Below are 13,298 nucleotides of genomic sequence, written 5' to 3'. Positions count from 1 at the left end.
AGACTTAGATTCTAGTTCTGACTGCCTGTTGTGACCTTTGGTAAGCCACTGAACAGTATGTATGTGAGAGTTCTGAACTGCTTGGGTTAATTCTTCGTGGGTCTGCCATTTGCTAGCTCTGTAATTTTGTGTTGTTATTCAAACTTTCTAGAATATAGCAGGGGCTCAGTAAGTGTTAGCCAACTGTTACCCACTCGGGCACAAAGCTTCCAGCACCCGCCCTTTCCCTTTTCTCTTTCTCTTCCGCTCTCTCCTTCTTCCTCCCATTCTAAAGGGCTCCCTTGCTCCCTCTGCGGGCCGACGGCCACAGTACCAAGCCTTCTGGTTGCTATGGGTACCGAGGTAACGCGGTAACCAAGGAGACCAAGGCGGAAGCTCTGGGCTGCTGGCTGCGGCTTGCTAGAGTGACGCCGACTTCTGGGGGCTCCAGGTGGGTCGGCTGGTTGCGGTGGCGGCGGGCGGTGGGCTTCGCAGTCGGCTTAGCGGGCAGCGCGCTGGGTGTGGGTGGTGCAGGAGCGGGTGGGACAGCAGGAAAGGAGACTGGACTCCGGGGGAAGCTGGGGGTGCAGGTCCAGCAGGTGTTAGTTGAACACCTGCCGTGTGTCTTACACTGGGCCAGGCACGCGGGCTGCAGGAAGTGGCTTGACTTCCGGAGTTGAGCGTCTTTTCTCCAAACAAAAGACTTTACAGGCAGTGATGCTATTGGATTCATGAACGAGGGTGAACCCCAGATAGTGAAACGTGGGGCTTCTTCACATCACTTGTACCCTTTCTATAACGCAGACTTTTGGAAAGAAGTCTTTGAATCTTGAAAAATTTGGTGCCCTGACAAATCATTTTCACGCCCCTTTTGTAACCTTCCTTCTTCCCAGGCAGCCACATGCAGGCACTTCATTCTTAGAAGTCAACTCTTCCCAAGTAAAGATCTCGGTGAGGGGTGCCAGATTCCTGAGAAATCTGAAGCTGTGGGAGTTTTTTCTTCCTCGTCAGCGTTAGAGGAGCTCAGATAAATATTTCACTTACGTGTGTTTATATATGGAGGTAGCAAGACGTTAAAAAAGTACAAAGTTAGCTACCCAGGGTTAGAACTATGCTAACTGTATGTTTATGGAAGATGAAACACATACACACACACACACACACACACACACACACACACCCCTACCTCTACTTCCCTCTAGCACCTTGCCTAGAGTCTGCTAGAGGTCTGTCCTGACCTCCCATAGTATTGCAAGTTGTGTCACAAATTAATTATTTGAAAGAATCTCAGTCCTTTGTTTATTTCCTTCAAATCACTAATACTTCCCACAATTACTTGCTTTTAAATTTTTTCCTACCTCCATCAGAGTGTAAGTTTAATGAGGGTTAGTACTATCCTTGCCTGGTTCACTTTGTTCCTCAGTGCTTTACCTGGTATATGACACATGGAAAAAAGAAAACAAAATGGGTGTATTTGGTTTAATTTTTTTTTCCGTTGGGTAGATTGTTCGTTGAATTTAAAGCAGTGGGAAAAAATTAAATACTAAAAACTAGCACATTATTGGAGAAGGCGATGGCACTCCACTCCAGTACTCTTGCCTGGAAATCCAATGGACGGAGGAGCCTGGTGGGCTGCAGTCCATGGGGTCGCTAGGAGTTGGACACGACTGAGCGACTTCATTTTCACTTTTCACTTTCACGCATTGGAGAAGGAAATGGCAACCCATTCCAGTGTTCTTGCCTGGAGAATCCCAGGGACAGGGGAGCCTGGTGGGCTGCCGTCTATGGGGTCGAACAGAGTCGGACACGACTGAAGAGACTTAGCAGCAGCAGCAGCAGCAGCACGTTGTTACTGATAGTACACTGTGTGTGGGCACTGTACTAATTGCTGGGGATTCAAAATTCAATGGTAGGTCTGCCTTCAAATATTTGGGATACTTGGGGAAATAACCTTTATATAAGCAAAGCAGAAAATAAATAAATAAAAACACATGACAGCATATAGTAGCAAATGAGTATAATACACATTATTACACATGTTCTTACAGGAGAGAATCTCATTTCTAATGGAAGAAACCTTCATGATAGAGGTGGCCTTTGAACTGGGCACTGACAAAATAAAAGTTGGTGAACTGAGAAAGTGGAAAATAAGGCATAAGGCTTAGGAAGATTGGAATGCATAATGCAGGATCTTAACTACTAAGCAGAGTAGCTAGGTATTTTTCCCCTGTGTTTAGGGGGAACCATTTAGAGACTAAATACATGGGAGCAATTTGTTATGCACTAGGGTTTCAGTGGTGTCTAAATAAATTGCTGTAAAATTTAGAAAATAATTTTGGTCAAACAGTTCTTTTTATGACAGGTTAAGTGTACAACAGTGGGAAAAATCTGAATGATATAGATTAGTTATTTTAAGTTGTAGATTTTAAATCCAAAGAGGATCTAACAGGACTGAGAATAAAATCATAATTTCTGGTTTGTCACCAATCTTTGATGGGTGCCTTAATTTTTCCAGGCCTGAAAGATGTTCACAAGAGAACACCTTGGATAACAGTGGCATGTATGAGAACGGATGGGAGAAATAGACTATCAATATATAAAAGGACTTAAGTTTCTAAAAGGTATGGTTTATAAATTTAGAACTTATTATATGTAATCACATAAAGTTTTAGTTGATATAGAGGTAATAGTAATTATATATTACTTTATTATTATGCCTTTCAAATGACTTTTTAAGCTCCAGAAGAGTTTAAGTCTGACCCAGAGGCTCATTATGTTAAAAATAGACTTGAAATCAGAGCAGCTATGAATACAGCAGAGCCTTGCTGCTCTCCTCACTTACTTCTCAAGGTAGTTTCTAAGACTACCCCTTTCCCTGAAGCCTGAACTCTCTGAAGCCCTTTAGGAGCTCACAGCTTTATAGCCATGAATCAAAGACCTTTTGTTTGATATTCTGCAAATTAGGGACGAGGAGGCCCACAGCATCTTACAATGGATAAACAAAGAGGCTCAGACCCCTCTCACACAAAGGTCTCTTGAGTGTAAACTTGGTATCTTTTAATATTATCATTTTTATTTTATTGAAAAAAATATATTAAAATGTAGTTCATTTACAGTGTTGTGTTGATTTTCAGGTATACAGCAAAATAATTCAGATATATATATATATATATCTATATATATATATGCTGTTTTTTAGATTCTTTCCATTATAGGTTATTACAAGATATTGAGTATAGTTCTCTGTGCTATGCAGGAGGTCCTTGTTGGTCATCTATTTTGTATATAGTAGTCTGTATATTTTATCCTTTCTCCTACCCTTTCCCTTTTGGTAACCATAAGTTTGTTTTCTATGTCTGTGGGTCTCTTTCTGTTTTGTAAGTAAGTTCATTTGTATCATTTTTTTAGATTCCACATATAAGTGATATCATATGATATTTGTCTTTATTTTCCCCTGGTGGCTCAGACAGTAAAAATTCTGCCTGCAAAGCAAGAGATCCAGGTTCGTTCCCTGGGTCAGGAAGATTACCCCGGAGAAGGGAATTGCTACCCACTCCAGTATTCTTGCCTGAAGAATTCTATGGACGGAGGATCCTGGTGGGCTACAGTCCATGGGGTCGCAAAGAGTTACACACTACTGAGCAACTAACACTTTCAGTACTTCACTTAGTATTATAACCTCTAGGTCCATTTCATTCCTTTTTTATGGGTAGTAACATCCCATTGTCATTTTCACAGGACTACTTTTCAGTTTTAGTTAGAAATTATTTTAAAAGGGTATCTTACCCCTTGATGTAAAGCTGAACTTCTTCAGTTTTTTGTAAATGAACCTGCACATAGAAGGTAAAAAGTGGGTGACTTAGGTACCATTTAGTGCTGTGAGGGAGTGCTTAATTATCTTAATTGGCTGAAATATTGAATGCAGCCATGATATTAATCCCTGGTTTACTTTCAGGGCCTATGGTAGGAGAAAATGACATGTGCTTATTTAGTAGGCCACTCACAAGCACAAGATATTATGCTATGGATCATGTGTTTATAGTCCTTTCTTTAGCTTTTAAAAAAGATGTTAATTTTAAAATATTATATATAGCATAATATTATATTTTAATATTAAAATATATTGCATATGTAATACATATGCATTTAAAATAAGGATCATATCAGACAGATAAAATATTACCTTTTTTATTAATTTAAGCAGTTTTAATTAAATTCATTTTCATTTAACATTTCTTGCTTGGGTCTTTAATTTCTTAGTACAATGGTAAACATTTTAATCTATTCAAAATAGCTTGCTTATTAGACCCCTTTAGTATATGTTAATGGAGAAGGCGATGGCACCCCACTCTAGTACTCTTGCCTGGAAAATCCCACGGATGGAGGAGCCTGGTAGGCTGCAGTCTACCGGGTCACTAAGAGTTGGACACGACTGAGCGACTTCACTTTCACGCATTGGAGAAGGAAATGGCGACCCACTCCAGTGTTCTTGCCTGGAGAATCCCAGGGACGGGGGAGCCTGGTAGGCTGCCATCTATGGGGTCACACAGAGTCTGACATGACTGAAGCGACTTAGCAGCAGCAGTATGTGCTAAAGCAAGGAAAAATCCTTATTTATTGACTTTTAAATCTTCAAGTCTAAGATTATCTGGATGGTTAGAAGAATCAACTAACCTTAGAAAAGATAAGTTTTCCATTACATGAAAACAGTGGTTTCCCAAATAGCGCATTCTGCCAATGGTGTGATGGTAAATTGTCTTTGCCTAGGGCAACTTTTGAATACTTTGAATTTCCATTAGTAAATTTCTTGTTTCCATTTTGTGATGGCAGGCCTCGATCTTTGGATTGCTTTCCCAAAGTGGGAACTTATGAAAAAGGATGATTTAGAACATCATAGGCTGGGGGGTTCCCTTTTCTCCACACCCTCTCCAGAATACATTGTTTGTAGATGATTTTGATGATGGCCATTCTGACTGGTGTGAGGTGATACCTTCACCGTTGTAGCTTTGATTTACATTTCTCTAATAATTAGCATTATTAATCATCTTTTCATGTGTTTATTGGCCATCTGTCTATTGGTGAGAATGTCAACTGATGCAGTCATTATGGAAAACAGTATGGAGATTCCATAAAAAACTAGGAATAAATCTACCATATGACCCAGGAATTCCTCTACTGGGCATATACCCTGAGAAAACCACAATTCTAAAAGACACATGTACCCCAGTGTTCATTGGAGCAATATTTACAATAGTCAGCACATAGAAGCAACCTAGATGTCCATGAGAGATGAATGGATAAAGAAGTTATGATGCTTTTATACAATGGAGTGTTAGTCAGCCATAAAAAGGAAAGAGTTTGAGTCAGTTGTAATGAGGTAGATGAGCCTAGAGCCTCTTATACAGAGTGAAGTCAGAAAAACAAGTATCATATGATAACACATATATATGGAAGCTAGAAACATGGTACTGATGAACCTAGCAGAGAACAGACTTGTGGACACAACAGAGAAGGTGAGGGTGGGATGAACTAAGAAAAGTAGTATTGAGATACATACACTGTCATGTGTAAAATAGTGGGAAGTTGCTAAATAACACAGGGAGCCCAGCCTGGTGCTCTGTGATGACCTAGAGGGGTAGAATGGGGGAGAGGCTCAGGAGGCTCAGGAGGGAAGGGACATATACATATAATTATGACAAATTTGCATTGTTAGATGACCCAAATCAACGCAACACTGTTAATTGACTTTTCACCAATTAAAGAATAAAATGAGAAACAAAAACAAACAAAATACATGAGCCATTCTGGGTCATATTGTGTATTTGTATCCGGGGGAGAACAAAGTTGAGGACAGAAAAATGATGCAGTCTAGTAAATCAGGGAACGAGAAAACTTTCCAAGCAACTACTGAACTTTTGCTATTCAGTTATAAGAAAAAAAAAAGATCAAAGGACGTATGGAATTATGAGGTTTGCATAATAGTTTATCTGTATTTCCCTGGTTCCATTAGGAGACTAAAGTTTTGTGCTTTGGTAGTCTTCCTACTCGCGTTGTTATATCCTTATTGTCCAAAGAAAGGTGACTAATTCTCTGTTGGTTTTAGGAAAGGAAATAGGCAGAACAGCATGACTCACAATTATAATTTTCCTTTTTTCTTCATGCAAGAAAATTGACTCATGTGTGTGACTTGATAAAACCTTTAATTGAGAAGAAGCCTTACTAATTGCATTCAGTGAAGCAAAATGCCCACTGAATAAGACTATTTATTGGTTAAGTAACATTATCAGCAGAGCTGTAAATCTGAATTATCTCACCCTAATGAAATTTACAGATTTTTCTTTCATTCATTTCAGTCTTCATGTATCCATTCAGCTTTATGCATAATGTACATACACATATAAAATTGTATTGTATGTATCAATGCATAAATGAAACTAAGTCAATTTAAGTTATTGTAATTAATCAGACATATTAATTTGGGGCATTCTTTTTTTTTTAATGATAATGATAATGATTACATTATGGAACTTTTCATGGAAAACTTACTGACAGTAGACTGAGGATCTGGCAGTTGGGTTTCTGATAAAAATCAAAAAGGGATACATAGACTATGTTACTCTATGTTCTAGAATTTTTTAAAAGGTATCTTTTGTAGCCTCTGTTTGATAGAAATGAGACGAAAAGTTTTACCTACAAAGAAAGGATAGGAGCAAACCAAATTTGGTTTTTCATTCCTGTGATTTCTTTAGTTCTCTTTGACACTGATTTCAGCTTTGAAAGACAGGACTGGGTGGTGGAGAAATGAGTCTGAGTTTGATGTCTCTCCTAGTACTTTCTCCTTTCAAAATGTCCCACGGTGTTGTCTTTATTTGTGTGATTTTTCCCTTTGATTGTGAGTTCTTTGAGGGAAGAAGCCATGTCTTATTTACCATTGTGACTTCAGGACTCGCAATATGCATCAGAAAGGAGCAGCTGAATAACTGTTGATTGAAGGCACAAATAAACCTAGTCTTATTATATAGCCATTATGTTACTTACAATGTAAAATTATTTTGTATAATTCCGTTTTGGAATTCTCTTCAAAGAATAAATTCCTTCAGAATTTTTCCAAAGTAGTAAAAATCTATCCTTCCAGGCTTGATTTGATTTCTGGAAGCAAGTAAATTGAAACTAGATTTGAGTGAACAGAACAGTTGCTCCTGCTGGACAGTATAATTTTTAGTTTTGAATGAAGAATAGCAAAGTAGATTTGTGTGTTTGTGGACTCAGCAGACAGTCTCAGAAGAGACATTCCAAAAATGTTTTATCAGTGGTTGCATCATTGAAATTATAAAATAATCCCCCAGAGATTTGATTCATTCGATTGTGTGGACAATAGATTTACACTTAATTATTCCTATTTTGTTATACTTGATAGTGTATTTACTCAGGGTTGGGAAGATCCCCTGGAGAAGGGAAAGGCTACCCACTCCAGTATTCTGGCTTGGGAAATTCCATGGACTGTATAGTCCATGGGGTCGCAAAGAGTCGGACGTGACTGAGCGACTTTCACTTCACTCATTCTGATGTCGTCTCTCCTGAGTCTTTGAGCAAAGCTTCCAGATTTATTTCCTCTTCTTCCTTATAAAATTTTCATACTGAATTAAGTAAGTCAGACAAAGAAGGAGAAATATGGTATAACATCCTTTATACGTGGAATCTAAAAAGAAATGATACAAATGAACTTACTTACGAAATGGAAAGAGACCTACAGACTTGCAGAACTAACTTATGGTTTCAGGGTTGGGGAACAGATGGGAGAAAGGGATAGTTGGGGAGTTTGAGATGGATATATACACACTGCTGTGTTTAAAATGGATAACCAACAAGGATCTACTGTATAGCACATGGAGCTCTGTTCAATGTTGTGTGGTGGCCTGGATGGGATGGGAGTTTGGGGGAGAATGGTTACACGTATATATGTGGCTAGGTCCCTTCGCTGTTCACCTGAGGGTGTCACAACATTGTTTGTTAATCAGCTATTGAAGAAAGTGAAGGAAGTGAAGTCCCTCAGTCGTGTCCAACTCTTTGCGACCCCATGGACTGTAGCCTGCCAGGCTTCTACATCCATGGGATTCTCCAGGCAAGAATACTGGAGTGGGTTGCCATTTCCTTCTCCAGGGGATCTTCCCGACCCAGGGATTGAACCCAGGTCTCCCGCCTTGGGTGCAGATGCTTTACTTCAGTACAAAATAGAAAGTTTAAAAAAAAAAGTTTTGTAAGGAACTCTCATTAGCTACATTCTGTATTCTGCATTCCAAATGCTTTTTAGGCACTTAAGTCACCCATACTGGGCCTCAGCCTATGTTTCCAAATTTACACCTACTTTCCCCTCTCCATTCAAGAGCTGCTTTCCCCCCCGGCAGTGAGGAAAGTTCATCCAGTCCACATGTTCATATATTAGCCTCCTTTCACATTAAAGCCCCAGGTTAAACGCTAGTCAGCTTGAATTCTCTTCTTTGGCTCCCTTCTTATATCTGTAAATTTTATAGCCTCTATAATTCCTACCTTGTTTTATGGTGTTTATATATAGGTCTTTTGTGCCCTGTTTGACTCTACACTATGGGAGCCAGAAAGCAGATCTTCTCCTTGAGTCCTTCATATCTCTCAGTTTAGTGCTGTGCGTATAATAGAGCCTTAATAAATATTTGTAGGGGTTATAGCACATATATAAAATGATGGTATCAGATAGTTTGAGTCTTTATACTATGGACTCCATGATATTGCCTCTTATATTTAAAAGTGTCTGAACTTCCAAAGTTTTTATTCATATAAAAATCTAATAATTGTGCATATGCTGTGATTAGTTTCTCAGTTGTGCCTAACTCTTTTGCGACCCCATGGACTGCAGCCCGCCAGGTGCCTCTGTCCTTGGGGATTCTCCAGGCAAGAATACTGGAGTGGATTGCCATGCCCTCTTCCAGGGGATCTTCCCAACCCAGGGATCGAACCCAGGTCTCCCGCATTGTGGGCGGATTCTTTACCAACTGAGCCACCAGGGAAGCCCAATAGTTGTGCATGCGATTCAGTAATTCAGCGTTACAGAGTAAATGATTCTAGAACCTCGAATAACTTGGATACTCAGGAAATAGGGTGTTCTGAATAACTTAATTTTCTGGTTAACTTGAGTTAGGCAAAAAATCTTTTTTTGTTTCATTTCTTGTTGAAAAATTCTTTCTCAATATGCTAATTTCTGATGGTAGCAGAGTATTGTTACAGTTTTTTGATAAATGAGATTATTAGACTGCCTTAGGGTAATTACTGCATATCTTAATTCTTATTTTACATTAACATATATATATATATATATAAAGTTTTTGAGCTTGAATTGTGTTTCTAAGGTTCTTTTCACTATATTTAGCTCTGGATTTTATTTTTGGCTGGGAACAAATATCTGATATATATTTTTGTAATCTTAATCATAGAAAGAGTCAGAATATGTGCTTTTTTTGTTTTAATGATTTTATTCTTCACTTTCAGTTGAATGTTTCCACAGTCTTGTGCTATGTAATTTTTGGTAAAATTTTTGTTCCATCAGATATGTTATAGCTATAGCTATATTAGTATGTAGTTATTTGTATAACTTATATATAGCATATATAATAATTTCTTGTTGCTTAACCTTTGATTTGACCTCTTCTCTCAAAATTATTTCTGGTTTAAAATTTTTCCTGAATTATATGTAGTTTCAAATCTTTAATGTAATCATTTTACCTCTGAAGTAATTCTTTTGCCTTTGTTACTTTTTCAGAAGTTTTCACAAATCACAATAATTTTTAGGTAATACTAAGAAAATCATGAGCACCAAAGATTTTGTGGTTCTTCCATGGGGAAAACCTGGAAATTCTGTAAAGCTAAAATATAAGTAAGTGCATATATGTTTATTACTTAAGTAGAAGAAGTTGCAAAAGTTTCTATGTATTATAATTTAAATACTTTTCATGTGAAGATGTTAGAGTTGAAGTAAAATTTTGTGAATTCTCATCTCCATTTTCTTCACATTGCTGTATTTTTATAAGAGAATAGATTTGAAAGATTATAAATCTATCATGGTTTAAATGAGACTAAAAATATTTATGGCACAAGAATCTATGCGAATTGGGACCATCAACTATTGAAGCAATTTAACAGAAAGTTACTAATTTTACTAACACTTATTCAAATTATAAAAGAATCACCCTGAAGAACTGAAAGCAATTGAAATTGAGAGAGACTGTCAAGGTGAGAAACCTTTAAACGGGGAAAAGAAATCACTAACTAACCTGAGTTCCCTGCACTCTACAGCAACTTCCCTCCCATTAGCTATTTTACACATGGTTCAGTTCAGTTCAGTTCAGTCGCTCAGTCGTCTCCGACTCTTTGCGACCCCATGAATCGCAGCACGCCAGGCCTCCCTGTCTATCACCAACTCCTGGAGTTCACTCAAACTCATGTCCATCAAGTCAGTGATGCCATCCAGTCATCTCATCCTCTGTCGTCCCCTTCTCCTCCTGCCCCCAATCCCTCCCAGCATCAGAGTCTTTTCCAATGAGTCAACTCTTCGCATGAGGTGGCCAAAGTAATGGAGTTTCAGCTTCAGCATCATTCCTTCCAAAGAACACCCAGGGCTGATCTCCTTCAGAATGGACTGGTTGGATCTCCTTGCAGTCCAAGAGACTCTCAAGAGTCTTCTCCAACACCACAGTTCAAGAGCATCAATTCTTTGGCGATCAGCCTTCTTCACAGTTCAAGTCTCACATCCATACATGACCACAGGAAAAACCATAGCCTTGACTAGATGGACCTTTGTTGGTAAAGTAATGTCTCTGCTTTTTCATATGCTATCTAGGTTGGTCATAACTTTCCTTCCAAGGTGTAAGCGTCTTTTAATTTCATGGCTGCAGTCACCATCTGCAGTGATTTTGGAGCCCGCCAAAATAAAGTCTGACACTGTTTCCACTGTTTCCCTATCTATTTCCCATGAAGTGATGGGGCCAGATGCCATGATCTTTGTTTTCTGAATGTTGAGCTCTAAGCCAACTTTTTCACTCTCCTCTTTCACTTTCATCAAGAGGCTTTTTAGTTCCTCTTCACTTTCTGCCATAAGGGTGGTGTTATCTGCATATCTGAGGTTATTGATATTTTTCCCTGCAGTCTTGATTCCAGCTTGTGCTTCTTCCAGCCCAGCATTTCTCATGATGTACTCTGCATATAAGTTAAATAAGCAGGGTGACAATATACAGCCTTGACGTACTCCTTTTCCTATTTGGAACCAGTCTGCTGTTCCATGTCCAGTTCTAACTGTTGCCTCCTTACCTGGATATAGGTTTCTCAAGAGGCAGGTCAGGTAACGTAATGTATCTATTTCAGTGCTACTCTCTCAGTGAGTATACCTATGGCTGATTCATGTTGATGTATGGCAGAAACCAACATAACATTGTAAAGCAATTATCCTCTCATTAAAAAGAAATAAATTTTAAAAAAATTATAAAAAAATATATCAATGACTACCCTTGCACTTTTCAATGTTAAAGGACATTACCTGGAGTCAGTTCTCCTAGGAAGGGTACCTTCTGTCCTAGATTGCCTGGAAGATGCATTCAGCCTGAACCAAGCAATTCTGGGTATTGTGGGAATTTCAGGACTTGCAGGGGTACCAAAACATTCAATGTACTCTTTCCCTTTGAGGTCATCTAGAATCACTGGAAATTTCTAAGGCCTTTGTCTCAAATATTATTCAGAACCAGCCAGCATGGGCTAGGGGCAGAGTATTGATATTTTAATTTTAGTTTCTGAGTTCCTTGATCCAGATCAATAGTACTGTGGTTACTTAGTGTCTTCAGAACTTTCCTAACTGTCACTTCACCTTTGAGATATTGTGTGTAAAAGCGTTGTGTCAACGGGAAGATGTTGTATGGCATTATCATTATTAGGTTTATTAGCTTTTGGTAGGGAATGGAGCTATCTAATTGCTAGTATTGCCAATTTTCCTTTTTTCAATGCAAAAGAAATGGGCCGTGCATTTTGGTGATATGTTTTAAGTCTGTGTGTATTTACCTTTAAACATTCATTCAACGTTTGTTAAGTACACATATTCTACACACTGTGCTAAGGAATGATGGATACAAAAGAAAGAAGTCACAGTCTTTGCCCTCAGGTAGCTTGTGGAGGATGCGAATATATAAAATTGTATCTACAGAGTCATATGAAACATGGTGTGATATTAAAGCACAGGCAGTTATGAGAATATAGCCCAAACTGCTAGGGCAGAGGTGAGGAGGTCTTGTCTGAAAGATGCAGTTACTTGGGTGGTTACTGGGTGAAATGTGTGCAAAGGCACACAGACACGTAGTCTGGGGACTTTCAGGCATAGCCAGTTCACTAAGATTTATAGAAAAAAATGGGAGAGAATTGCAAGTCACCTAGTTAATAAATTAATTTGTATGCCACACTAAGGAGTTTAGGATTTGTCTTGGAGATGAGGGGGAGTCACTGTTCCCTGGCCTGTATGTCTCCTTGATTCATCCATGATTCACAACCTATAGAAACTAGGCTTGGATCCCCCATTCTAAGGTCATTGCTCTGGAGTTTCTTTTCTTGCTCTTTCCTTGTTCCAAGTTTTTTTTATTTTTGTTTGTTTGTTTGACATTGTCTTCACAGGTGTCTTAATATTGTCTGACATGTTAGAGTTCTCCAACTCCTGTCTCTGTTTCCCAGCCTCCACACAGTTTTAGTGCGTTGTTTCTGCCTCTCAGATTTGCTGTGTTGACATGGTCTCTGTAGGATCAACTTCAGGGTCTGCCCTTCTGGGTCTGCTGTCTCCAGGAGGAATCTTCTATCTTGTTTCAGATCCACAGAAGCCCACAGAATCAATTTGACCACTTGGTCAGGAGGCTAGTTCCTTTTTTACCACAGTGAGATTTTCCAAAACATTAAGATTTTGTAAGCAAATAAGTGACACAGTCACATTTGTGCTTTTTGAACTCTTTCTCTGGAGGCCATGTGGAAAGTGTTGTAAGCCACTGAGACTTTGGGCCAATAATTCTGAACTGTGCCCACAGCCTACCCAAGAGTGACCTCATTCAGGAAACAGCTCCTAGGGTTAGCTCAGGTTTCTTCCTTTTCCCTTCCCTGATCGGTCTTTAGGTCCAGTTAATTCTGTTTCCTTATAGTTCTCGAATGTTGCCATTTTTGTCCCCACTGTCTCCATCTAGTCAGACCAGCACAATATTAATAGTCTCTTAACTGGCTTCCTTACTCAGCTTTGCACCCTCTAATTAATATTCCATGTGAAGAAGGCT

The 13,298-nt window shown here is 38.9% G+C and overlaps 1 protein-coding gene across 1 annotated transcript in view; it reads left to right on the top strand.

The window, feature by feature from the left end:
• The first annotated feature begins 358 nt into the window (after window positions 1–358).
• Window positions 359–13,298, top strand: part of ZBBX (zinc finger, B-box domain containing) — a 42,342-nt gene continuing 29,402 nt past the window's right edge. The window contains exons 1-3 of the mRNA XM_010835276.1: window positions 359–430; window positions 2,495–2,600; window positions 9,799–9,883. Of these exons, the coding sequence (XP_010833578.1) occupies window positions 2,552–2,600; window positions 9,799–9,883 (134 nt within the window). The 5' untranslated portion in view covers window positions 359–430; window positions 2,495–2,551. The remainder of the gene's footprint in view (window positions 431–2,494; window positions 2,601–9,798; window positions 9,884–13,298) is intronic.

This window comes from Bison bison, unplaced genomic scaffold (genome assembly GCF_000754665.1).
Source record: "Bison bison bison isolate TAMUID 2011002044 unplaced genomic scaffold, Bison_UMD1.0 scf7180017864040, whole genome shotgun sequence".
Classification (NCBI taxonomy): domain Eukaryota; kingdom Metazoa; phylum Chordata; class Mammalia; order Artiodactyla; family Bovidae; genus Bison; species Bison bison.
Note: the sequence above shows the minus strand (reverse complement) of the source record. Positions and strands in the feature narration are given on the sequence as shown.